General features: G+C 40.1%; 1 protein-coding gene across 2 annotated transcripts in view; it reads right to left on the reverse strand.

Annotated features, from left to right (window-relative positions):
- LOC124144545 (synaptotagmin-15-like) overlaps window positions 1–27,484 on the reverse strand; it is a 120,366-nt gene that overhangs the window by 40,748 nt on the left and 52,134 nt on the right. For both annotated transcript variants that reach the window (XM_046513999.2, XM_046514000.2), the window contains exon 2: window positions 14,135–14,321. In XM_046513999.2, coding sequence (XP_046369955.1) covers window positions 14,135–14,321 — 187 coding nt within the window. The remainder of the gene's footprint in view (window positions 1–14,134; window positions 14,322–27,484) is intronic.

The raw sequence follows: 27,484 nt of genomic DNA on the forward strand, positions 1-27,484 counted from the left end.
TCGCCGCAGAAAGTAGAGTAAGTATTGTAAAGATATGATCCATAAATTATAGGAAAAGCCGAGTCAGTAAATGGCAAAGTTGACAAGGTACATACATGTAGGCACGTAAACCGAGATTCTGTTTATATGCGTGTAATACTACATTCGAAACTTGAAAACATGACGTATCTGAAATCAGATATACATATTGCTGAAAAGCTTGTTTCATAAAATGAAAATGAGTAATCTTTCCCCCGCACTTAATATATATATATATCTGTAAGTCATATTAATCTGGTAACAAGACGCCACACACATGTCTGAAACCTTTTAGAATTTAAAAAACGGAGCGCATTGCAGTGAAGAATATTTCAACAAGATATGCTTTCTAAAGACTTTCTCAGGTTTGAAAGTTTAGTACACGTAGTGTGTCCAGCGAGGTACAACTTTGTTTTCACAAGTGCCTTAGAATATATTGTAACTGTTTTTGGTTTTGAAGTAAAACATTTGTCATTCTTTTGTAATGGCAAGTGTGTTTGTACAGTCCTTTGAAACTGTTTTCGAACACCAGGTGTCAGAAAGAAAATTGATAAGATCAGTGAAAGTATTAACTTGTTTACGTTGTATCGATTTAACTTACTTGGAGGTTGATGGTGGTTGGGGATAGCTTAGGGGTTAAAACGTTCACTTGTAATGCCAAAGTATCGGGTTTGATTCCCATATGGGTTAATGATCGTAGTTCATTCCTTGTTTCTCGGCTGCCACAGTTGTGAGAAACGTTTAGTTGCTATTGTGTGATTGTTTTACGTCAATATTCTAGCTGTATCACGACTGCCACTAAATAATCTAATCGTGGCCAGATGGTTGACAGCATGACCAATGGCATGGGCAGCCGGGGTATGTATACAGGCACCCGATCAGCCAAGTCACGGAACCTGACCGCCCGATCCCCATTTTCTGTCCGCTCTTGCAACAATTCCAACCGTTAAGTGATGTAAAAAAAAATTGCTAAAAATAGTAATACGCACTATTTCGCACACTGGTTTAGTTTGGGTATACGTACTACTGAGTCACACAACAAACGTACAACACTCGCGAAACTACGGACACAGATTTAGTGATGCAAGACAGTGAATAATATCAAGGATAATCAGGAATTCGAACCCACGAACAGCCAATCCAACCATGAGGCTTTGTTCAACTGGCCGAACTGTGCCCCTTTGTAAATACAGAAGTTGTCACATAAATGGGGCAAATGTTTCCCAAGATTAAATATCCAAATGTAGATACAGACGTCAGCAGTTTCTTCAAGTTTCTGCCATTATTACCCATAATAGCATACACCCACGAGATCTTACAAGACGAAAACTGATCTTATTAAACATCAGCGGGGATGAAACTATTAGCAGGGTTGAGTTACCACCACATCATCAATATGGTCCAGCCAATGCTTGCTCAAGAGAAAGTCTGTTCCTTTCAACAATATAGAATATTTACTGAGATGTCAAATTCTTTTGACATCCATGACGTGATTGCACACATTAACAAATATTAAACAGTTGGTTCCGTAATCATGAAATTTTGTCTCAAGAACAAAAATGCCCGACACTCTTTGGACAAAATAATGACCAGTATGCTCATGTTTAATTATGGAATAGAGGCATTAAATATATACACAATAAATACCTTGTGTCCGATCTGCATTATACACGTTGCTGCGTTTGTGGCTTCACCATCTTCCTATCTATGGCACAGAATTACTCTCGCATATGAATTATTGGACGGCTAATTTAAGCGTCATGTCATTCTATTCAGATTCAACGAAGATATGGTGGCGAATGGGATGAGGATATAATATAAGAATAATCATGTGGTTTGGGTGATTCAATGTCGGTGTTATAAACAACGTCTGACCATCTAGGGCGCTGGTAATTTGAGACAAACACGCAACTATGGGAACGGATGGTTTAACTTCTGGTATTCGTTGGCTTTTCATAGTATCTGACGCGGCAGAGTGAGTGAGTTTGGTTTAACGCTGCTTTTAACAGTATTCCAGTTATATCACGGCGTGTCAATGTAATGTGGGAGGAAAGACGTGATGCAGGTCTTGGAGGTTAACCACTTTGGTGAAACCCACTACCACGGGTATGGTGCTGATTATATTAAAACAATATATATTGTCTCCAAAATATCTTCAAAATTATATTCATGTTTCAGGCCGATGAAAAACAAAAAATTGTCTGCCACAAAAAAATATTTCATTTTTGTCACGTGTTTTTCTTTTAAAAAGATTCCTGCTCATAGTTTATCATTAAAGAAGTATCAGGTTTTGTGGCTGCAGCTGAAAAACTATCTAATCTCTATATAAAATCTCAGCGCCCCCCCCCCCCCCCCCCCCCCCAGAATAGCAAATGGCCTGTCCCTTACGATAATTGCAGTCATCGTTTGACAATTGATCCTTTACTGTTGTAGAATCACATATAAGCGGAAATTTATAGGAGATTCAATAAGTTGCTGATTGAAGACATAGAATGTCATGCTTGACAATTGGTTTTATTATTTCTTAACGACGTTTCAGGAATAAGTCTTGTCCCGTCATTAGCGGGAAGGTTATATCAACCCTTCAATTCTAACGTCAAGAATTGTTTCAAACAAGATATATATCCGATGCTGTGCATTCTATGTAAACAAAGGAATAGCGATTACACGTGGCCCGATATGCAATTGAATAAGAACATGATTCAATGTTTGCGTTATATAATTATATTAAACGTCAGCGCCAGAGAATAACCGCCGACTCAGATTCCATTGGTGATGACACCATAAGTTCACTAAGTTGAACACAGCTTATATACTATAAGTTAACATCTATGTCATTTTCTGTAACAATGTTCTATTATGTTTTCGAAACTTCAAACAAAAACAAAATCAACGGGCACATATACTTCATGATCATGGCAAATCAAAGAATAGAACCCACGAAGAGCGGATCATGGAATGGTTCTAAGACTATATTGGTAGCACCAAGGTCTCGCTCGCTGTTCAATCAGTAGATATATCATATAATGGGTAGGTTTTTCGGCAGGATAAAGCCAACGGATAAAAACGATATCCGTTGGGGTCATATGCGGATAGAGATGCAAATATCAAAGGCCCAGTAGGGACACTACAGTGTTTATAAACAAACATGGCGTCGCCCTTATCATTCGGCAATCGAGTCAGAATTAACCATCGGGAATCTGGATAAACTACAGAGATAATTGCTATCATTATCAAAAGAACTGTCTAATATACTAAAAATCAGTGTCTAACTGTGACGTCGCTAAGGCGTTTCATAAGTTTTGGCAACTTTGGATATATAAATTTCGAAACAATTTTGCGAGGGCACTAGGCCTAGCCAAGCGGGATCAGTAGCCATATCTGTGCTTGTAAACCTCTGCGGCTTGAAACCTTTATCCACAAATTAAAATAAACTCACGTCCAAAAGAAACTTTACCAGAGTTTGAAATCACTCTTGCTCAAAAACAACAAAACATACATGCATGAAGTAAACTGTATTGAGAAGATCAATATATCAACATAATCAACACTGAAAATGACAATCATACCGCGACCGAGAATGACGTCAGTGCCCCCCAAAGTTGGGTGTGGTACAAAACTCGAGCTTTCAGAATCATGGACAATAGGCAGAGTACATAAACAATCGCTCACGTTCAATAACAAGTCATAAGTAGCGTGTGTGACCACCAAATGCCTCAATACACGCAAAAACTCTTCGACGCACAGAAAAAGTCTGATGAGGTCACGTTGGGTTTGACGCCATTCTTCTTGGAGGGCCAAGATCAGTTCTTGCCGGTTGGCTGGAGAGTGTGGTCGTTGACGAACAAGACGATCCATCAAGTCCCAGTGGTGTTCTATGGGGGACATGTCGGGTGAGCGTGCAGGCCACGGCAGGAGGTTGACGTTGTTTGCTGCGAGGAAGTTAGTGACAATTCTGGCTGTATGGGCTCTAGCGTTGTCATGCTGATAAATGACACCACGTGGAGAAATGGTAGGACAACTGGACGAAGAATGTTATCCATGTAACGCTGAGCTGTCAAGTTTCCGTCAACGATGACCAGCGGTGTCCTCTCCTGCCCACAGATCCCTCCCCACATCATGACACTCCCTCCACCATATGGTACGACCTCCTGCACGCAACACGCCGCCGTTCGTTCACCCCTTCGGGGGTAAACACGATGTCTTCCATCAGCCCTAAACATACAGAATCGACTTTCGTCAGTGAAGACAACCCTCTGCCAGTCACGTCGTTGCCAACGTCGTACAGTCCGGGCCCATCTCAATCGCAGACGACGATGTTGCGCTGTCAATAGCTGTCCTCTGTATGGTCTAAAAGCCCTGATTCAATGAGCCCTGAGTCTCCTGGCCACTGTCTGTCGACTAACCCTTTGACCTAAGGCATTTGTCGCCGATGACGTCACTGTCAGGAAGCGATTTCGGAGGTGCAAGGTACGCGAGTACCGGTCATCATGGGGCGTGGTCACCCCGGGTCTGCCTGTTCTTGGCCTGTCAGCGGTCCGCCCTGTCTGTCTGTATCGTTGCAGCAAGTTGGTAACGGCAACACGGGAGCAACCGAAGGTTCGTGCAATATGGGCGTGGGTGGCTCCTATCTGTACCATACCCAAGGCTCGTTCACGTTGTTCGACTGTGAGTCGTGGCATTTCTTTTGTGTTTTTTTATCACTGTGGATGTCTGACTTGCCGTTGCAATCGTTTTATACCCTTACCCACAGGTGCATTTGCAGTTGTCCGTGGTGCACGTGTTTTTCACTTTTTCGCGTGTTACATGTATCTCGCAAACATGTAACAGACGATTAACATTTTCTGCATACACTATTGTTATATTTAGGTCATGTGTTTAAGATAGACTTCATCGGAAAAAATATTATACTTTGGCTGAAATTTATATTGGTAAAGTTTCTTTTGGACGTTAGTTTAGTTGTATTTGGCCGAAATATGTTTGAATTGTTACCTTGTTTCGTTTTGTCGCTGTGTGTACATCTGATTGCACTTCTTAACGTTTTGACAGGACAGGCCGCCTGTCAACAACGTCTGAACGTGGCCATGACGTCTCATGGACTAGGGTTAGAGTAGCTTCCCTTTGACAAAGGGCAGTTACTCTAGTGGACAGACCGGTGGATTGCCGCAAAATGCAAGTGAAAACAATTGTTGTTTTGCGTATATGTTGCTGCGCCAGTGTATAAGAAACAAATTTCAATTGGAACTATATTGGCTAGGGTCACTGTCCGACTGACACATCACTTACCCTGTGACGTAATAAATATTAATGGGCGCATTCCTGGAAAACTCGCAATGTTTAGGTAATGTTTGTGAGAGAGGGAAAGCGATTTTCAAGCACAGAATTAAAGAATGACATTATATGATAAAGAGGTTATCACGCTTGTGTGTTTGGGGATGGTAAATATCCTGTATTAGGAATAAACACTATGTATTTAGCTCGCCAAGGCTCGCTAAATACACTGTTTATTCCTACTACAGGATATTCACCATCCCCAAACACACTCGCGTGATAACCTCTATATATCTGACAAATGTATGAACGCATGTATCTTTAACACATGTGGGCAACGTTCCGAAGCACGTGAGGTGCAAATCACGCTCCTTGACATACAGTAACACTGGTATCTTTGCACTTAATTGCAACGAAATGTTACAATCATGAGCAGACAGAACAAGAGAGGGTATTTATAGATTCTATTTTATGTTTTCACGAGCGATATCACCAGAGGCATGCTAGAGAATGCGACATTTCAATACGATCGAATCCCGCTTTTTTTAATTGTTATTGTCTCATTATTTCAGAAGTAATTGTTTGGGCTTTTTACTCGTTGATATTTACAGCCATATTTTTTTGTATCGATGCAAGTTACGCACTTTGCATAAGAGACCAAACATGCAGCGAAGTTGCCAGACAAATTTTGTCCCTGTTGTTAATAAGTGTCACAGCGGCTTTGTGTGCGCGGTTTTGTTTCTAAGTGCGTGTGGGTATTATGTGTGTTGGATTGGTGAATAAACAACAGTTATTTGATATGACCTACATATCGGTTTAGTTTGTTGTTTAACGCCGCACACATCAATATTCCAGCTATATGACCTTGCTCTGTAAATAATCGTCTCTGGATCAGACAATCCAGTGATTGACATTATGAGCATCGATCTACGCAATTGGGACACGATGACATGTATCAACCAAGTCACTCAGCCTGCCCACCCGATCCCGTCAGTCCCTCTTACGACAAGCATAATGGCCTCTTACGGCAAGCATGCGTTGCTGAAGACGTGTTCTCAACCGGATCTTCACGGGTCTACGTGTTGGTACAGGCAGATACGCTAATATATTGATACAGATACAGATACGCTAACATATATGTATGGAAAGCTTCCTTTATGTTCCTAAAGTTTAAATATTTGAGTGAGTTTCATACAAACTCCTTCGGCAGGAAGCGAGTGAATGAATGAATGTTGTTTTGCGCCATTGTGAGTAATATCCCATCTAGACTATAATCATTAGACTATAAATAATCATTCATGGGTCAGCCAAACCAATGGCTGACAGCCGACAGTCGGAGCTATCATGCAGGGTATTAGGGATGCTGGCTCGAACAAAGCATTTTTGTGGCCTGATTCATATGTATTTTCCGTAAAATTGAAAAACTGATATATTTTGTAACTTTTAAGATATTTCACTGTAATATGAATTTCACCCTTATCGTTTGCTCTTACTGAAAATACAAAATATATGAATACTACAAAAATAGATCAATATCAACGAGTGTAAAGGCCAAAATATATAGAAAAGCATTATTAACTAATGTGCAATAGATTGTTTTCCGGGTTTTTTCTTTATGTAATTGAAAATTGAAAGAACTGTTGTTAAATTTGTTTATGTCTATTTAACCATCACTCATTCCTAAACAGTTTGTAAAAAGCAATCTGTGGCTGGGTAATTTTGTGTAGTTCAATGAAGACTGGGTTAAGAATTTGCAAGAACATGGCCAATCCTGTTTGTAATGTAACTTTGTGTGGAGAAAAGCAAATTTATTGATTTTCAAATATATGATGTCAAAGATACCCACCAGCAGTTGTGTATTATGCAAAATCTTTTCCATTTTTTAAGAGTATTAAATCAAAATATATTTAAAAAAATAAAACGTATGATGAAATCAACTGAGAGGTATAATTTCCTTTGCTCCTCACTTTATACTAATGAAGGTATTCCAGTGTATTGCAATAGTGATCATTTAGCCCGTAACGCAGAGCGTATTATGAAGGAGGACAAAGGACACAACGGGAATTATTGCAGGTAATTTCAACAGCTTCCAAAGTTGTATTAGCTAATGTCGAAGAGATTGGCTCTCAAGTGTTATCAATGATATAAAAATTTCAAACACATGTCATTGTTGACTTAGGTTGCTGTGTCAGATTGGGGATGAAATACACCTGTTGACTTGCTTAAGTCGACAGAGAGGTAACTAAGTCCATCAGAAAATGACGTTGTTTCAATAGAATGAAAGGATTAGTTACCGCGGATATGCACTAAAGGACTTCTGTTCCGTATCAGTTCTTTGAACCTTCAATCACTGAACACATGGCACGTTCACAAAAGGATACACTACTATTTAAAACTGATTTCCCCTCAATCGCCATCGACAGGTCATCAACAGATCTGACCGCAATCCGGATGCGGCAAGCGTCCGATCAAATGGTGACGAGTGCAAAATATGATCATGGTGGGGTCGATATGGAGTCGCGATCAGGCTGCGGTAGGATACTGACTTGGTCACAAGCCATTGTCGCGATCCGATCGCGTCAGTTTCGCGACCGAAGTGATGTTAGTTTTGAAAGGTAGTGTAGCTGATCTCGAATATTGAATTGGTGCCGTACATAATGTAAATAATGATGACATAACGTGGGTCAGGCCCCAATTCGCCCGATTTCATGCATGCAGCATGCCTGTTAACAACCTAACATTGCCTGAGATACAAATCTTTATGTCTCGTGGATGAGTGAAATCATAAGGCCTCTCTTCGGTGGCGTCTCAAATTTTCAGTGATCCATTCAAAGAATTTTCCTCGCTCGTTTGCCTTTTACGCCCAATGGAATCTGTTTCGGTGAATAATGGTTATTATCTGGCGTTGACTTTTATATTTACATGTACTCAATACGTGCGTGAGCGTGGTCCAATGGGCTATCCGTGATTCACCATGAATAAGCATATCGGTTTGTCAGCATCATACCCGAGTATGTGGGTTGTCAACGCCCATGACCTCCATGAACCCACATTAACATCACACGCCATGCTATAACTGAAATAATGTTCAAAACACAGTCATTAACTTACTCCAAACAAAGTGAAATAATGTTTTGTGATAGAATTTCAAGATTTCGTTCCCATAAACATGCACTACTAAGCTGTCACGTAATCTTTAAAGCAGCGAGCCAATGTCGACCACTGGGATCAGATAAGTCCTATCTCGGAAATATCATTTGATCTTATACCAGCGAAACCTCCCGTGGGAGCCAGTATTGGACAATAAATATTTGTATCCATTACGCTTATAGAATAATTTGCATAATAATCAGTATGGTTCTGCTATCAATGCACTATTAGATGCATCAGCAATTCCTTCTGCCCTTAATGCAAAGAAACTACCTCATATATCAGACAGCAATTTTCACATATCATGTTATGATTCTTTCTTAAACCATAGCTGTTAGCTTAGCTAAGAACCATATCACTGGAGGAGGAAGTTGGAAACAATGATGACCCTAGGGTCTTCCGTTCCGTGGATGATATTTACACAATGGCTCCAGGAAGCGTGTCACAAACATCATCCCAGGATAACCTTCATGCCTGTGATGTTTGTCATCTCAAGAGATGCTGTCAGTACTTGATGTTTGGCCATTCTTTGGTATGATCTGACTTGAGTGTTGTGTCTCGAGGCGGTCAACGGAAAACCAATTGTGCGTTTTGTCGAATGTTCTACTTATGCGCCCTTCACTGGTCGAGTCGAGTGCTGTCATGGTTCGTGAAAGAAATCCCAGTGGTATATGACGGATGACATACAAGACATGGGGAAATGATAAAGATGTAAATTCATCACTGAAAATCTTGTGTTGTTTTTCTAGATCGCTTACGTTATTGACACCCGGCTAGCTGATGGGATGCTTGTGTCTCATATCGCTGTTCTGTTCTCATTCAAGATTATTGCACCAAATATTACTCTCTGCGTTTGTAGCAGTATTACATAACTTAACGGTAGATATGTTCGCAGGAACCGACTACAATGGAGAGCGGATGGTCAGGTTCCGTGACTTGGTTGATCGTGCCTACATACCCTGAATGTCCATGTCATTGATCATGCTTTCAACCATCTGGCCACGATTCGATTATTTAGTGGCAGTCATGACATGACAGATGGACTATTGACGTAAAACAATCAAACAATTAAACGTTTCCACAAATGCGGGAAACAATACATGTGCCCATTGGCACATGTACAAATCAAACCTTGTACTTTGGCGTTACAAGAGAACGCTTTATCTCCTAAGATATTCCCAAACACCATCAACTCCAAAGTAATGTCAATGGATATAACGTTAACAAGTTTTCACTGATATTTTTTTACCAATTTGCTTTTAAACATCAAGCGTTTAAAAACAGTTCTAATAGAGTACTAGTATATCAAACACACTGGCAATGGCTAGTACCATTGTATCTAAACCAGTTACAATATATTTATATACACATGTGAAAACAAAGTCGTACCTCGCAGGAGACACGTTCGTTTACTGATCTTTTAAGGTATATCAGATTCTTCACAACAATGCGCTCCATTATTGCATTATTTTTTAAAAATTCTAATACTTTTTCAAACATGGTTTGGGTGTCTTGTTACCAGATTAATATGACTTATATTTTAATTGCGGAGGGTGATTTACTAATTTCGTAAAACTTTATAAAACACGCTCTTCATCACTCCATACATGATTTCAAATACGTCATTTTTTGTAAAGTTTCAAATGTAATACATTAGACGTATACAAACGGAAGCTAGGTTCAAATGCCTATGTACCTTGTCTTTTCAACTTTGTCATTTTACTGTCTCGGCTTTTCCCTTCAATTTCATGTCTTTTCAATACTTTCTGCGGCGACGTGATTCGCATTGCGTTGAAAGGTCATGAGTATAAACATCACTGTCGTGATATGTATCCGCCATTTCGGTCTACTTTCAATGTATGACATTTCATCAACACCCACTTGTGGCCAATCCTATCTTGCATGAAACATTTAGTTACACAGCGTAGCCATACAGGAGCCAAGTATACCTCTCCAATCTGGTTAAGCAATGTCTTGTTGACATACCCGGTTAAGAGAAGACTAGACGAATACTGGATTTGAAATCTTACAGTAAAACCCTGGTATACCGGATAGCCTCGTGACATTAAAGTCCGGTTAAACCAATGTCCGCATTAATGAAACATTGTTATGGAGCAATTATAAAAATTACTTCAATTTGTACTTTTGATTCCCCAAGTCCTGCATTAGCAGTTTTGTTATACCTTAAATGATAGCACTCGTTTATACGTTGATCTGTGAATTTTATAATGGCACCACTGAGCATCAAAGTAAATGTTAACGGGAGGTTCTAAATCAACCGCTCTGTTTCTCTAATCTCGGTAAAACATGAAACTGAAATTTGGTAAGAGCAAAGGCTATTGTCAATGTGAGGGTTGGGTAGAATCCAGCGATTCCTACATTTACACGTATGTCCTGGAGTGAATTATCCATCCATCCATCCATACATACATACATAACTTATCAGTCATTCTCTCTCTATCAGTAATTCTCTCTATCAGTAATTCTCTCTCTATCAGTAATTCTCTCTCTCTCTCTCTCTCTCTCTCTCGGCTGCACCACGGTGATGAATCGAAAGACAAGGAGAATCTAAGGAAGAGAAACAAACAATTTCACAGTCAATGACACGTCTAATCACGATCTTTTGCAAATTTAGTTTTACGGTCAGATTTATCTGTTCATTTTGTAAACGTCTTTACATTTCGTTTAACATTAATTGTAATGTGCTTTAAGCATTCAAAAATAGCTGTCGATTCGACACTGACGGAAAAGGTTAACAATGAGAATCGTGAGACTGGGTCCTATTTAGGTATTTGATCGGACTTAAAAGCTGATATTATCAATGTCGTCAACAAGCAACATCACGATTTGTGATGCGTTTCGTAATGGTTAGACCTCCATGCCTTCATTCCTCTCTCTCTCTCTCTCTCTCTCTCTCTCTCTCTCTCTCTCTCTCTCTCTCTCTGTCTCTCTGGGGAAACTTTATACACTGGTGAAAGGCAAAATAGCACTGATAAAAGTAGCGCTTGAAGCAAACGCTCGATTACAACCTAATGTGAAAATGTTTTGAAACACAATATGTTGCAACTGATCATGATACAATTCATAGGCAGTTGCTTGTCTAAACAATTCATCCATAGTGTTGAGTACTGCAAATACTGCAAAGTATGAATTTGTGCGCTGGTGTATGTGTGGTTTAACGTTGATACTATGAGTGATAGTCATATTTTACGTGTTAGATGTGTATTTTGTGCTTAACTCTGTGACATTATTCTGTGCAAATTACCACAGGTAAGACAACATACTTTTGTCAGCATTTGAACACCACATAACAATGACAAGATTCATTAGAGGTCCACGCAAAGAGCATCCCACCACACATCTATGGTACAATGTGTGAAGCCCATTTCTGGCGTCCCCCGTCGTGATATTTCTGGAATATTGCTAACAGCGGCGTGAACCCATACTCACTCACTCACACTACTATGCAAAGCAACTTGTCCCGTCCCGGTTTGTGACACGATTGCTGGTTCACTTCTAGTCAAACAAATATCATACCGATTACAACTGCGGCGCGAAATTATCGCGACCGAGGTGAAGATCCTAACAGCCGAGTTACATGCACAAGTTAAATAATCAGAGTCACTCGTTGGTCTCAAGAATATTTCAATACACATATCAGTGACATCAAAATAAAATTGATTTCTAAATAATAAGCAGTAGGACTTCATGTGGATGACATATCGCTCTTACACCATTGTAATGCAATCTCCAGGCACTAAGTTCCCCTGACAGGCACGCCGCGGTGTCTAACGGGATTAAAGGAGCAGGAAGGCATGTGTCCTCTCAGATTGACATCGCAGCATGGAGGTCCTTCAAGATCCATGTATGAACACATATGTAGGTTACAGTTGATCATACCAAGTCAGTAGGCCCGGGAGCACAAGATGTGACCATAATACATGTACACCCTACAGCATTGGCCGTCGGAGATTGCATGCTTTCTCAGATCGTTATTCAAAAGGCATTCGTTTCTTGTTACAAGAGAAAACATTAAAATACTCTGCACACAGTTTTGTCTGAAGGTTTGACTTTTAATTTAAGTAACGTTATTAATAACAAACAACATATCTTTGGATCATACAGAATATATGTATATCTTCATCACTCTAAAAATATCATATTTTGTTAACCGTGCTAGGACAGTCGTTGGTTCGAATCCCAAATCTGTTCCGAATGTGATACTTGGTTTGTCAGCAAAGTTTCGTATAACAGTTGTTAACGTCTACCTTCCGTACATTAATTTAGTTCCACACTAAGCTGGCATATGTATATTGTCCACAAATATCGTAAACTAAACACATTCACTCTCTCTCCCTCACTAAACGGTTTACAACGACACAGTCGTTAAAGTAGAATAGCATCAATGGCGATCCTAATTGCAAACAACACAGAAACACTGTAAAAAAGCAATATTTGGGTCATACATTGTACAAGGGGTGTCTGAAAAGTTATGAGCCTAACTGTATAGAGTGTATAATGAACTCTTTACAGTTTACATGCATTAAGGTAATTATATATGTCTGCCTATGCTTTGAACCAAATACATAATCAGGCAGCATATTTCAGCAGGCACCAAAGTGACCAGGTTTTTCTGTCGATGGAAATGGACACAGTTGGCTTTAACAATCAGTTTAAACAGACATTCTAGGTTCGAATCTCGGTTCGCCCTGATTATGTTTCTAGGTTTGTCAGCACCATACCCGTGTTCGTGGGTTTCACCGAAGTGGTAAACGTCTGAGACCTGCATCACTTCGGGCTTTCCTCTCACATTAAGCTGACACGCCGCGATATAACTGTAATAATGTTAAAAGCGGCGTTAAATAAACACACTCACTCACTAAACAGACAGTCGAGACTGATTATTCTCTGGCTTTAACGTTTTTAATTTATTCAGATGAACTGATGAATAATGGTATAGGAAAATACAATGACGTGGGGCACGTCGTCATGACGTCACGATCAATCATCACAATGATACACCTGCCTGTGTGAAAGCAGATGAGAAATTCATCTTTTACCAATACTTATCTACCCATACCTTGGTAATGGTATGCCACATATCCACTACATATTTAAATTGAGTCGCTGGGTTTTATAATACTAATACTACTGCCACTACTACTACTATTAATACAGAGACAAAACCCTTTCTACATCCAATAGAAATCTCTGCATAAGGCAGAGTCGATTGTACGATTAAGCATGTGTTCAGAATCACTAGCAAATAGTAATCATACCAGGTGTTCGCGAAAAGGTGAGCGTATCCTGCCCAACCGGTGCAACCCGTCACAAATACATACAAAGGCAAGTCAATTGTTCACCACAAAAAGGACGGGAACATATGGTACAAGTCAAAATAGGGAATCGCGGACATAATTTTTGTCACATACCTGATGTTTTCTGAACATAAAATAACCGAAGCATATAACGCCCCAAGCCCCAGCCCCAGCCCCCAGCCCCCAGCCCCCAGCCCCAGCCCCAGCCCCAGCCCCAGTCCCAGCCCCCAGCCCCAACATCCAACCCGAAATATGACATGGTCCGACCATTACACGAGGGAAGCAGATACAGGTCGAAGCCATGTGCCTACTACCAGCCGCTTGATGGCGCTGACAACATAGATGGCGACATAATGCGTCATTGGTTGTTCTCCTACCTGACAGCGGTGGCGATTATTCCTCCGTTTTCATTGGCTACTTGTTGGTTCCGGTGGTCCGTCATTATCTGTTCATATGTACTGGCCTTGTTCCGCTTTCGGCGACAGATGCGCCACGCCAGCAGTGTCATAAACACGACCATGATGGCGGACAACAAACATCCAACGATGACCCCAGCCAAAGACGCTGAAAAATACAACAGGTTCTGTGAGGTGTGGTTAAATGGGATTTAACTTCGCGTTTCCGATTATTTCCCTTTTGTAGCGACGTGCATGCGCGTGTGTCTGCTTGTACGTATCCGGACTTACCCTTGTCATAGTCCAAGCCCAGGAAGATATCGTGCTGCAGTTAAACATGGATACCCAACTCAGTATACTGAGTTTGTGCCGATAAATCCCCCAAACAACAAGGACAACCTTTTTCACGTCTTTGGGAATGACGTGGCCAGAGGTAACGGATTCAGAGATGGGAGCCTTAGGAAGAGCCCATTTTAAGTGTGTTTTTTATATAACAGAGGAATGAGTGTGTGAGTTGGTTTTAAGGCAGCTTTAAATTATAGTATTTCAGTATTTTATGGCGGTCTGCTAATACTCGAGGGGGCACGGGTGGCCCAGTCGTCTAAGGCGCCGCGATTCGCTGTGCAGAGTTGCGTCCCTTGGGCACGCCAGAAACCTATGATTGTGGGTTCGAATCCCGGTCACTGAGCCTATCTGATAATTAAATAAAATTATTATCGATACGTGTTTTGACCTACGATTAAACATCTTGTCCTCTTTATGCACTCTTGTCTATCACAAAGAGAATTGTCTTTTATATTACATCATGAAAAGGTTACAGTCAGTTAACATTTAAAATCAAATCACAAGAAAGCCTTACGCAATAAACCTTCACATTAGGCTGTCTTAGTGTCTACGAATTCTCCAACCTGACAATTACTATATATATTCCCAAAGGCTAATGATAATTATTTTCACAATCTTCGAACGGTAAGGAAGGGGGTTGGACCTTTGGAGAACATGTCAATTTATGACAAATGTGAAAAAGTTGAAATATATTTGACCTTATTAATAATGATCAGGTTCAGTGAATGCGTTTTGTTTAACGCCACTTTGAGTTGTTCAGTTTTGTCGGCCTGGCGTGGAAGGAAAGCCCAAATTCATCAAACGTGTAGACATGTTCCAGGTTGGTATAACCCAGTAGTACAGGTATGGTACCAAGCAGACAAAAGATCATTACCAGGGCGAACCAGAGATTCTAACTCACGATCAGCGTATCCTAATTACTCCAGAAACTTATTTGTCGTTGTTGATATTGCAACGACAAAAGTGAACTTCTCGGAAATCAGAAATTTACTAATTATAAATCTGGTAAGAAAACGTACCACTTTATGAATACAAACTTCTGGTTTATCGTAATCAAGCTTGATCTCAAACGGCGAATGCGGCAAACTTTCATCAGGCTACTGGAGTACGAGTTACGGGTCAGGGCCTAGATTTTCGAAACGATCTTAGCTGAGATAAATAATAACAACTTACGTTCAAAGATAAGATATCTTAAGGTTAAGATAAGATAGATTTTCGAAACTACCGTAAACCTGTCGCAGATCGTTCAGAGTTACGATACCTATCGTAACTCTGACAGAGAACTCATTTGTGTGAGAGATAGAAAAGCGGGGTGTTTTCCCAATGACGTCACTGGGATTTCCCAGCTGCTGACAATAACAACAACATATATGAGTGACAGGGAATTCATGACCACATTGTCAGGTCACATTGTTTAACATGCACATGAAATTCTGTACAATCCTACATGTAGACGTTTTGTTCTTATGATTTAAAACCCGGTTTATTGAATGCAAACATTATTGTGTTGAAAATGTGTATTTTATATTGATCAGTAAATTTCATTCAATAAGCTTTTTTTCTGCGAACATATATTGGAAAGTGAATTTTGGACAATGTGCAAACTATGCTACTTTTTGACGAGAACCCGAACGAGCATAGGAACCCATTTTTTATTTGATAAGTCGATACGAAAATCTGTGCTTAACTTTTGCTGTCAAAATTTCAGTAAATTGTTATATTAAATGGAATACATCTATATGCCGTTTATCACCTGTTTTTTAAAGAATGCAATTGTTCAACAGACAGTTTTTAATCACTTTTTATCAAATATTTGTCTTTCAAGAGGATATAGATAACATAGGTATTGAATTTAAAACGAAACAAATTACAATTACTTTTGCAAGAAAAATATTAGATATTGTATACAAATATTTGATCACACGTATTTTCTTATTAAGTCAATAAATACTACACTGTATAGTTAAAATTCAATTATTAAAACCACCCGTCCCACACGATTTTAGATGTAAAAACTTATGCGAAACCTATATGTAGATTGATATAATTTTATAAAATGCGAAAATTAAGACTAAAGCATTGACATATTAGGGTTTATATTCATGCAACTCACCTCCATGCACGACGGCCACGTGTTATGCCACCCTTACAAAACGTCATAGTGCCGGACGACAATGACCGTGCTCACCGTGCACGAATCGTCAGTGCTCACCTCCAGCAGCACAACAACCATGGAATGCTTTGACCAGCAATAAGCCCAGACCTTCACCCTACATGCCACATGATAGAGAGACGTGTACGTCAACGCCATGGGCCACCGACCACGTTAGATGAACTTGGACAGGCACTGCAAGAGTGAGTGAATGAGTTGGGTTTAACGCCGCTTTTAACATTATTCCAGTTATATCACGGCGTGTCAGCTTAATGTGAGAGGAAAGCCCGAAGTGATGCAGGTCTCAGGCGTTTACCACTTTGGTGAAACCCACGAGCACGAGTATGGTGCTGACAAACCTAGAGACATAATCGGGGCGAACCGGGATTCGAACCCCGATCTGGCGTGCCCAAGGGACGCAACTCTGCACAGCGAATCGCGGCGCCTTAGACGACTTGGCCACCCGTGCCCCCGGCACTGCAAGAGGAATGTTTGACAAATCGTGACGGTATCACGCACGACTGATCCAAAAACGTCAACTTTAAAATTTCTCATCTTACCCGAATCGTTGACGGTCATAGCATCGACTGGCATTCTTCACTACTGGTTGTAATTCGTTCATCATTATCACATAACTTATACTAGAAACTAATATTTCTTACAATTTTACAAATCATTTCCGATTATTCCATACTTTTAAATACTACTAACACCTCTCGGATCCTCATCAAACCGGACCAAACCGACCAATCCGTCACCCGATTACCGAGGCTCCAGATGTAATACGTCTTTACCTACTCCACTGGGCACAGATCGCGAATTCTTCCTGATGTGCTTAAGGCGTAGGTCAAAGATATTCACTTCAATTTCATGTTTAAACGCCTCCGTGGTGTAAGGGGGGCGAGTGTCTGACCGAAGAGCGGAATGTCGATAGTTCGATTCCTTGGCCGCCCCATACCAAAAGACGTTGAAAAAGGGTACTTGGTGTTGCCCTGCCTGGAGCTAAGCATTAAGGGAATTAAATAATTGGTGTCCATGTTAAACTGCTGCTCTGTGTCTCAATGGGATAGAACTATAAAACAACTGACTACTACAAGCAGCCACACGTCCCTGTATAAGTGAAATAATCTTGAACGCAACGTTTCGACCCATTTCAGCTCGCTTCAGACATCTCTACTAAACCTGTAAGGTAACAAACCAATGTTGACAGAATGAGTACGTTTATATTCATATATGTTTATTTCATGTGAAATAAACATGCTATGGCACTATATTTCAGTACCAGATTCGCTCAACTGTCACGAACACATGCTAGAATCACGGTCACAGTTACCCTAACGATTCTCTTGGGATAAGTTAATCCTGATAGATTGGCACCAATAGCATGTCTCGGTTACACAGAATAATTATAATGTCATATTGTCACGGAATGGTGAAAGTAAACACCTCCTGCCTTGTGTTGGTGGTCGTGGGTGTTTCATTATTTCTCAGGTTATCCGAATCTAGTTAATTAATGACCGATGTTGTAAACATGATATTTTTGTTTTGGTATTATGGAACTGTTGACTATCGGAATTCCTTTAGTGAGTGAGTGAGTGAGTATCGTTTCACGCCGCTTTTAACAATACTCCAGCAATATCACGGCAGGGGACACCAGAAATAGGCTTCAGACATTGTACCCATGTCGGGAATCGAACCCGGTCTTCGGCGTGACTAGCGAACGCTTTAACCACTAGGCTACCCGACCGCCCCTCGGGATTCCTATAACGAGTCAGTTTAAGTTAGTCTATATGAAATGATAAAGCAATGAATCACTGACTTTGTTTGTTTGTTTGTTTATTTATATGTGTTTGTTTGTTTAACGCTGCATTCAGCAATATTGGAGCTACATGACGGAGGTCTGTAAATTATCGAGTCTGGACCAGACAAGGCAATGATTGATATCATGAGCATCGATCCACGCAATTGGGTTACGATGACATGCATTAACCACGTCAGCGAGCCTGACCACCCGATCCCGTTGGTCGCCTGTTACGACATCATGGGTTGTTGAAGATTCTTACCCGGATCTTCACGGGTTGAAGAAAATATATCGTCTAATAAACCGCGTAATATACCCTACAAAAAGTGAATTAAGTCCTATTTTACAAGTCATGTATTGTTTACGTCAAAAAGTGAGTTTGGGTACAGCCACAGCGTTCTTTAGACAATGACGAAATTGTAACCTTGATGCGGGACGTCACAATGGATAGCAAAGTATGACGTCACCAATGGAATGTCTCTTCACTTTACAATTTGAGGGAAATATTTAAATGCGCACGTTTTTATAGCTGTGCACACTAACAAAGACATATTTATTTGTCCTATTATAAAAAAAATTGTCTGATGCAAGTCTCTATTTGGACTTGTACTATATGTTCCCATGAATTCTTTTTAGGTGAACGATTGACGTGACTTTGCATGTGTTTGTGGCGGGTGCCACCGGTGGGGCAGGATATATACGCTCACCATCTCGCAAACACCTGCTATCCTCACTTTTTGAAATATGCTCATTATATAGTCTGAATCGTACAATAGACTGCTTTAAGCAGAGAATTACGTATGACTATGGAAATGTTTTTGTCACTCTCATGTATCCATTTGATGTTGACATATTATAAAAAGTTAAATACTATGGAATATGCGTTTATGCAAAACTGTCTTTCTTTATATTGACAGTAAGATTAAATACCAAAGATTTCAGAAATAACCATTACAGAGAAAGTTTAATACTCTGACGGACATACTTAATCTTATTTATAAAAGTGTTTCCCTCATCATTGAGAGCCATTTAAATAACCCTTCACATCAATACGATTATTTGATAGTGTTTTTCTTTTACAATGGCGCTTAATCAACCAAGTCAGCGAGCGAAACAGTGCCCATTGTCACTCGAATGTTACTGTAACATAAAAGCAAAATGGAAGACACACATGTGCGTGTACCAGGGTAAGGTACAGAAAACTAACATGTATGTCGATTGCTTTGTACCCATGTTATTTGTTTGTTTATTTGTTTGTATGTTTATTTATTTATTTATCATTATTTAACTATTTGAAGGATACATTTACTAATGTCATTATCATTTGCATTTTAAAACTGATCTCTTTGATATATATGTAACAAGTTTGATGGCAATGGCAACAATGTCGTTACTCTTTCATGTGGTTTGCCCGGATAACCCCGATAGGCAAATGCCGCGTCATTTCGACACCTTCGAGAACATTTAATCTCTTTATGTTTCTTGGTGTTTCAGCACAATACCCGTGCTGGCGAGTTTCAGTAAAGTGGAACACGTCATAAACCTGCTTCCCTCCAGGCTTTACTTCTCCAACATCCAGCTGACACGACGTGATATAGCGGGGTTATATTGTTCAACGTGAAGCCAAACTCACTCACTTTCGGAAACATCAATTAACACAGTACATAATAACAGTGGTATTTGACGGGCGTTTCCCCATAACCCAGTTGGGTTTTGTGATTTATGCCACGGAATGACTGCTGTGTTGTTGAGGGCAGGGATTTAATCATCATATAAATCACTGATTTGTCTGCTCCGTAACGACGTTAAACAACAAATAAACATAATACGAGACAAAGTATGTAAAGTGGGAACCCTGAACGGCTACTCATACCAACAAAAAAACTTAGTGTCTTGCTATTGCTATGATTAATATGCCTTGACAAACTTCCATTCTATAACTTTCAAACCCAACCAAACCTTGACTTGCGTTATTTACTTAACAAATACCATTTATTATTATTTTAATTTTATATTGATACATAGAATATCCAATGCGACACAATCCAAGAACAACCTTAAGCAATCGAAAGCAATGATTACCGAATGCAATCGAATCGAAACCAATCTTGTACAGTGTGAAAAAGGTGATAACTCCACAGAAAGGAGCATTTAGTCCATGTTCTTTTCTTCCAGTGTTGTAAAATGTGGCTCGAAAACGATGTGGAATATTTTCATGGAATCGGCGTTTACAGCACAATGGGTCATATACCTTTGAGAGTGACCTGGGTTAAATATCCAGATAACAACCACAGCCCAAACAATATTCGCTATCTCCTAGCTCCTGATTAATTTGATACTAAACCCAGTCATTAATCGACCAAGATTACTTGCCTTTAGAAAAGTATTTTTATCAAAGTGTTACAAACAATGTTTGTCTCCGTATTGACATTTCGCAGAACATACAGTTCTACAGTTCAAGAAGTGTAAGAGGTACTACAATGAGCCTGCTTTTATTAGTCCCGTGACTTATTTACTCCAGGCATTCAGTGCTCTAATATTCTTACAATGTTCGTGTCTATATTTACATAGCCTGATAAGATGCTGATGTAAAGGGAAGCATTTGCAATTTCCTGATCCAGTTCTGGACATGACGTCTCTGAGTGATAACAGAAACTAATAATTTCCACAGAGTAGAACGAACTTAAACGTGCCTCCCGAGGGCTAATAATACAAATGAATGAGAGAAACCACAAGGAATGTATTAAACTCAAAAGTATACCAAAACAATAAAATGAACCACAATTCAACAGTCGATAATGCGGTAATTTTATTATTTATGAAATAATTTAATTGGTAAAGGGTTCTTCTAATGGCATCGTTATTAATACCACGGTATGTGCAAACTTCTGAATGAGTATCAACACACGCGTCATCAGTGTCATCTGGTACCAAGATGTCGTCTATCCAGTTGGTATACACGTCTTCGAGTGAGTGGATATGATAGATGTGGTAATGCCCTAGCCATGTAACGGCGGGTGACACAAGGAATAGGGTTTGCACATAGTACCGTTGGGAATCAAACCCGGATTTGAAGCATGATAAACGAACCACTAGGCTACACCGTATGTCCATATATGCACTACTGTTCACAACTACTTGCGGGAATTCCGCAAAACATTTGTTGATGTAACGTGGAACGTTAGCGGCATTATCAAAGTACCTTTGTGGAATTACCGCGGTTCGTTTGCAGACTTAACTTGGAACATTTCCAGAATTGCCGAGGTACCTTTTTTAAAATTACCGTACCGCTTTGGTGTTGCAATTGTTTCACAGAAATTCCACTAAAAAGCAGATCAGTGCTCGTAAGTAGTCGTGCATCCAGATTTGATAAAAAAAAATACAGTAGAAGGGGCTGAGGTCAAAGGCGCCAGAATTCGTTCTGCAAAGACACGTCCACTGAACGTTGATTTCGAAAAGATCAGGAGTGAGTGAGTATGGTTTTACGCCGCTTTTAGCAATATTCCAGCAATATTAGTGCGGGGAACACCAGAAATGGGCTCCACACATTGTACCCATATGAGGAATCGAACCCAGGTCTTTGGCGTGACGAACGAACGCATTAACCACGAAGCTACACCGCCTCCCCGAACAGATAATGAGGCTTGATTTATCAACACCATACCCACTGTGAGGTTTCAAAGTCTACTACCAGTGTCACAGTGTCCCGTTATCATACTGGTGCCATATAGTCACATAGTGTATCATATGTATGCCAATTAAGCCGAAGTATTTTACATCAAAGATGTTTGTTTAATCGCTGTGATTCCCTGGCGACATTATCAAAGCTTCTTTGACCTTCTATGGCCTTGTATGACCTTCTGATGCATATAGTTGTTAAAATGCCACGACCGAAGTCAGTGCTTGTGCAGTGTCTGAAGTCAAAGCCATGAGGTCACGTAGTGAAACTTGTAATCTTAAATGCCCCAGTAATTTTGAACCTTAATACACCCTGCCAAGACACTTAAACACTAATTTTTATTTTCATAATTTGAATTTTTTATATATGTATATTCGTTGTATCATTTCTCAATGTGTGTGTACTTAATCGCACCGCTTTGCTTTAACTGATCATGGTAGTAAAACAGAGAACGAACGTATATATTACCCTTTACATTATCTGACCGTGCCACTCTCTAACTAAGGGAATAATAGTCTCTTAGAGCTTCAAACGTTGTCTTGTTCGCCCTTTCTTCTTTCACGACCATGCCGCTTACCGCACGACACACGTTGCACCATAGATGGTTACACGTATTTACAGCAACCCAGTGCAAGAAGAACAAACCCTTGTCTACTGCATTGTTCTATTGAACTCGCTGAGGCCAAGCCATTCTCACAATGCAAATAGGCTTATCATCAAATTATTCCCATAATACGGCTTGTCTTTGTTCTAGAGAACATAACAAGCTAACAATATTAAAGTTATAATTTATGGAATGATTTATGTTCCTCGGCATGAAGCTTCTGTCGATGTCCACGGCTTCAATACATCCCGCTACGTGATTCTAGGCCCGAGACATCGACGATCGTTAAACATCGTGAGCATGTGAGCGCTTATTGGTTTTCCTGGACGTCGAAACCGTAAATCGCTACTTATTAGCTCTGACCGCCACCTGATTACCTAAGCCCACCGACAATGCAAAGGTAAACACACTACACGGTAATACTTTTGATGTAAGGGACGCTGTGGATTAGACATTAAAAGTCCATTTACCTGTTGTCGTCTTACCTGGGCCAGGTTTTTACGGCTTCCTGTACTATTATTCTTCATGGCATGTGTCTTGCACAACAGAGAACGGCTCATAATGTTAATATCATGTTCGTATTGGGTAACCTGTTACCGTGCACTGACCTTTCACTTGGGGTGTGTTCTTGTTGATTGACATGAGGATTAATTCCATACAGTGTTAAGAATGATAATTACGTAGGAAGAGAGTGTTAAGATGGGATGCAACTTTCATGATCATGTGGGAAAATGTGTAAATTATCACAATTACATGTCGAGGATGTTTAGGTGTGAGCAAACGTCAAAGAGTTGAACTTCATTATTGATAATTTATGGAGGTCAGGCTCGCTGACTTTCTGGTTCCAAAGCAAAGGAGGGGTATTGAAGTAATGCTTTGAATTCTTAAGAAACTGCGTTTGTTGGCATCATGCCACTTTTGAATAGAAGAAATTCTAAGTTAGCACAGGAAGTACCACGCGATAAAATCGTAACGTGGAATGCTTTTCTTTAAAAAAAACGATGTGAGGAATAAGAACACGACCATGGTTATTATCACATTTGAGTATACGAGGTAGGCCAACATACAATGTACGTCATGGTCAACACACTTGATGTATATACGTCATGTTTAACACAGTGATCATGTGCACGCATCAGACTCAACAGCACTGAAGTCCCAACATCATGCTCAACAAAAACGTCAAGATCAACACACGTGACGTACATACGTCATGTTTAACACACATGAAGTAAATACGTCAAGCTAAAGACTAGTGACGTCCTTACATCATGTTCAACACTAGTGGCGCAAAACACGTCATGCTCAACTATAATGACGTGCATACGTCATGACCAACAGACGTAAGTGACGTAAACACGTCGTGATCAACAGAAGTGACGTTCACACGCCATGCTTAACACTAGTGATGGTCATTTACATACCCCGCCTTCATACTGCTGGAATATTGCTAAAAGCGGCGTAAAACCATACTCACTCACATTTACATACGTCATGCCACAAACAAGTGACGTACATTCAGTACTACTGACGTACATGTTCCACACTAGTGACGTACATAGGTCTTGCTAAGCACCAGTAAGGTGTAGGGGTCACTTAATGCTGATTACAAGAAGAACGGGCAGTGGGGTAGCCTCGTGGTTAAAGGGTTCGCTCGTCACGTCGAAGGCCCGAGTTCGATTTCCCACATGGGTTCAATGTGGGAAGCCCATTTCTGGTGTCTCCTGCCGTGACATTGCTGAAATATTGCTAAAAGCAGAGTAAAAATAGACTCACACACTACCGGAAAGAACAACTGAGGACTTCTTGCCTCATCCTTGTAAGGGGCATTGCTGCCCATGTCGTCTAAGGCCCTAAGTCTTGTGCCTATGACGTGTGAAAAACCCATGATCGTAGGTTCCAATCCATGATTCGCCTTGATAATTTTTCAAGGTTTGCCAGAGCCATATCCGTGCTAGTGGGGGGTGTCATGGATGTGGTAAACATCTGAGACCTGCATCACTTATCTACCTCATCCAGCTGACACGCCAAGATATAGCTAAACTGCAGTTCAAATCAGGGTAAAACCAAACTCACTCAAGTGTCTTTCTTCTAAAATATAACCTGACAAACCATGATAAAACTGAATATTGTACAAATTGGCTATCAGATGTTTCATTGACTCACTGCGTCCTCAAGTTAGACACATTGCATCCGGTTTCAGACCGCCTCCGTGGTCTAGCGGTAGAGCGTCTGCCCGGAGAGCTGAATGTCGTGGGTTCGATCCCAGGTCGCGTCATACCAAAAGACGTTAAAAAGATGGCACTTGTTGTTACCCTGCCTGGTGCTCGGCATTAAGGGGCTAAAACAAGGACCGAGTCTGAGTGGGGTATTCATGTTAAAAGGTACATGGGCTAGCACTAAAAAATCGGCATTAGTTCGGACTAGCACACACACACACACACACACACACACACACACACACACACACACACACACACACACACACACACACACACACACACACACACACACACACACTCTCTCTCTCACACACACACACACACACACACACAAATACACACACACATGCACGTCACTATATAAGTGCAATAATCTTGAACGCGACATTAAGCCCCATTTCAAAACCATGGCCCAGCGTCCGTCTCTTCGTCAAGGGGCATGATAACTAAAGAAGGTCAAATAATGTGGTATATCAGAATCAAAAATTTCTTTTATAGATTTGTAACCCAATAAAGAAAAACATACATAACCCACACACCCTGTCTATCAATCAGTGTATGACATCAACAGAGAGATAGAGGTGTTTGGTTACTTCAAATTACGCCAAGATGCCTGATAAAAGATTTAGGCCCAGCAAACAATACCCACATGATACCAGCGGTGTCATTGTGTCGTTTTCCTCTCCGATTAATCCCAATGACCTTTTGATTATTAATACCTCTTTTCGAATAAACATCCATCTAATGGCGAAATTTGAACAACTTAATATAATTTGAACGTTAAAGTTTGATGTTACGCTGACGATGCTATTTGTTCTTGTTGTTTATTATGAGAAACATCGATGATATCGGATTGGCCTTATTTGAAGACAGCCTATCATGAAATGTAATACGTTCGTCTCTTTACAGCTCGTCATTACCTATTTGAATGTCACACGAGTCATTATTATTGCTTGTCGTGATGTTCTAACGAGAAATATCTTCAGATAATAGATGTCTGAAGCTCACTTTTTAAAATGTTTTATAAGTATTTTTAAGCTGAATCCCTTACTGATTGTTCACGAGGGACGCATAACACCCCATGTACCCCGAGTGATCCCTCTACAAAGAATTCATCTCACCGACATGGTTTAATGTGACGTTGTAAAAGAATTAACTAAAATTTTAAATTCATAGAAAACAGCTGTTTGATTGAGCTGAGGTTAACTGATGCTATGTCACGTGACTTCCCATTGACTCGGAAAAAGCGTGCAGCATAAGGGATTCTGCCTCTGAGCAATCCGCGACAGCCTATATTGCTCGTGGCGGGGCGTAAGAGATTTATTCCCCCGCTGATAAATTTATAAAACCCCAGGGCGGTTGACAAAGGATTTTATCAAGATCACGTGGACCAATCAGATCTCATCCCCGCCGTGATATTGCTGGAATATTGCTAAAAGCGGCGTAAAACCATACTCACTCACTCACTCATCATTCTGACATGGAAGTATGATAACGACGGTTATTATTTGGGGAGAAAAATGCTTACTCCTTGAAAGGTCATTTACCTCATTAAAAACTAGTTAGTATGTACCCAGAAAAGAAAGCGGAGCCCTTATAGATTTTTTATGATTCATCGTTTTTATCACCTACATATATGTTTTCGTGTCTTAATGCAGTGTGTGCATTTCCAGTGGGTTAAAACCATATGGATAGTTAAAGACTCAAAAACTCTGACCCAAAACATAAAACGTACAAAGGGAATATATGTCAGTGGTTGTCCCTCGAGCACACACAATGAGAGCGTTAAGGTCAGCTCTGCGTATTCCACGGTAAAGTAACTATTTATGCCGCTGTCTGATATCTTGCTTAAGCCCCTTTTAGCGTGGATCACTTTCCGTTTGCTTAATGGTTAGTTGAATAATGGAAATATCGTGCTTCGTCAAGCAAGGTGTTAACGCTCGTTTGATAAGAATACCATACCGGGTACCCAGTACACAACGACTGGTAATAGAATGTGTTTGGGCCATTTGTAATATAACTAATTTCAACATCAGATACTTGGTGTCCTTTTTTATATTAGATTAAAAAATAAGGAGCTTTTTGTTACTCAGATGAGATCATGTGTTAACATCCTCCCTTAGTTCATAACTGTCATTTCTTTAACGGTTTCTGCACACCTACTGTGGGTGTTGAATACGACAGTATTGTTGTCTACTTAATATACTCAACGGCAAAGGTGCCTAATAATATATAAGAATTGTATTAAATGAAGCATTTATTAATTATAAGTTTATAATATGGGTTGCATTATTTTAGTGATTCTTGTCCAGTTGTGTACACAAAAAACACTTAATGTGTTTTAAGGTAAAACAGAAAGTCACACCTCAAATATGAGCTTTCTGTTTTAAAACACATGTAATCTCAAATAAGGAATGAAATTTCATCATAATACGTGTAAAACCTTCAGAGGCATATTCCTGTGTTTGTTTAAAGTATCATTTAGAAAATCATTACAAAGGGTGGACCTTTAGACAATTAAACGCCAGT

The sequence above is a fragment of the Haliotis rufescens genome, unplaced genomic scaffold (genome assembly GCF_023055435.1).
Source record: "Haliotis rufescens isolate VD_foot unplaced genomic scaffold, xgHalRufe1.0.p SCAF_11, whole genome shotgun sequence".
Taxonomy (NCBI): Eukaryota; Metazoa; Mollusca; class Gastropoda; order Lepetellida; family Haliotidae; genus Haliotis; species Haliotis rufescens.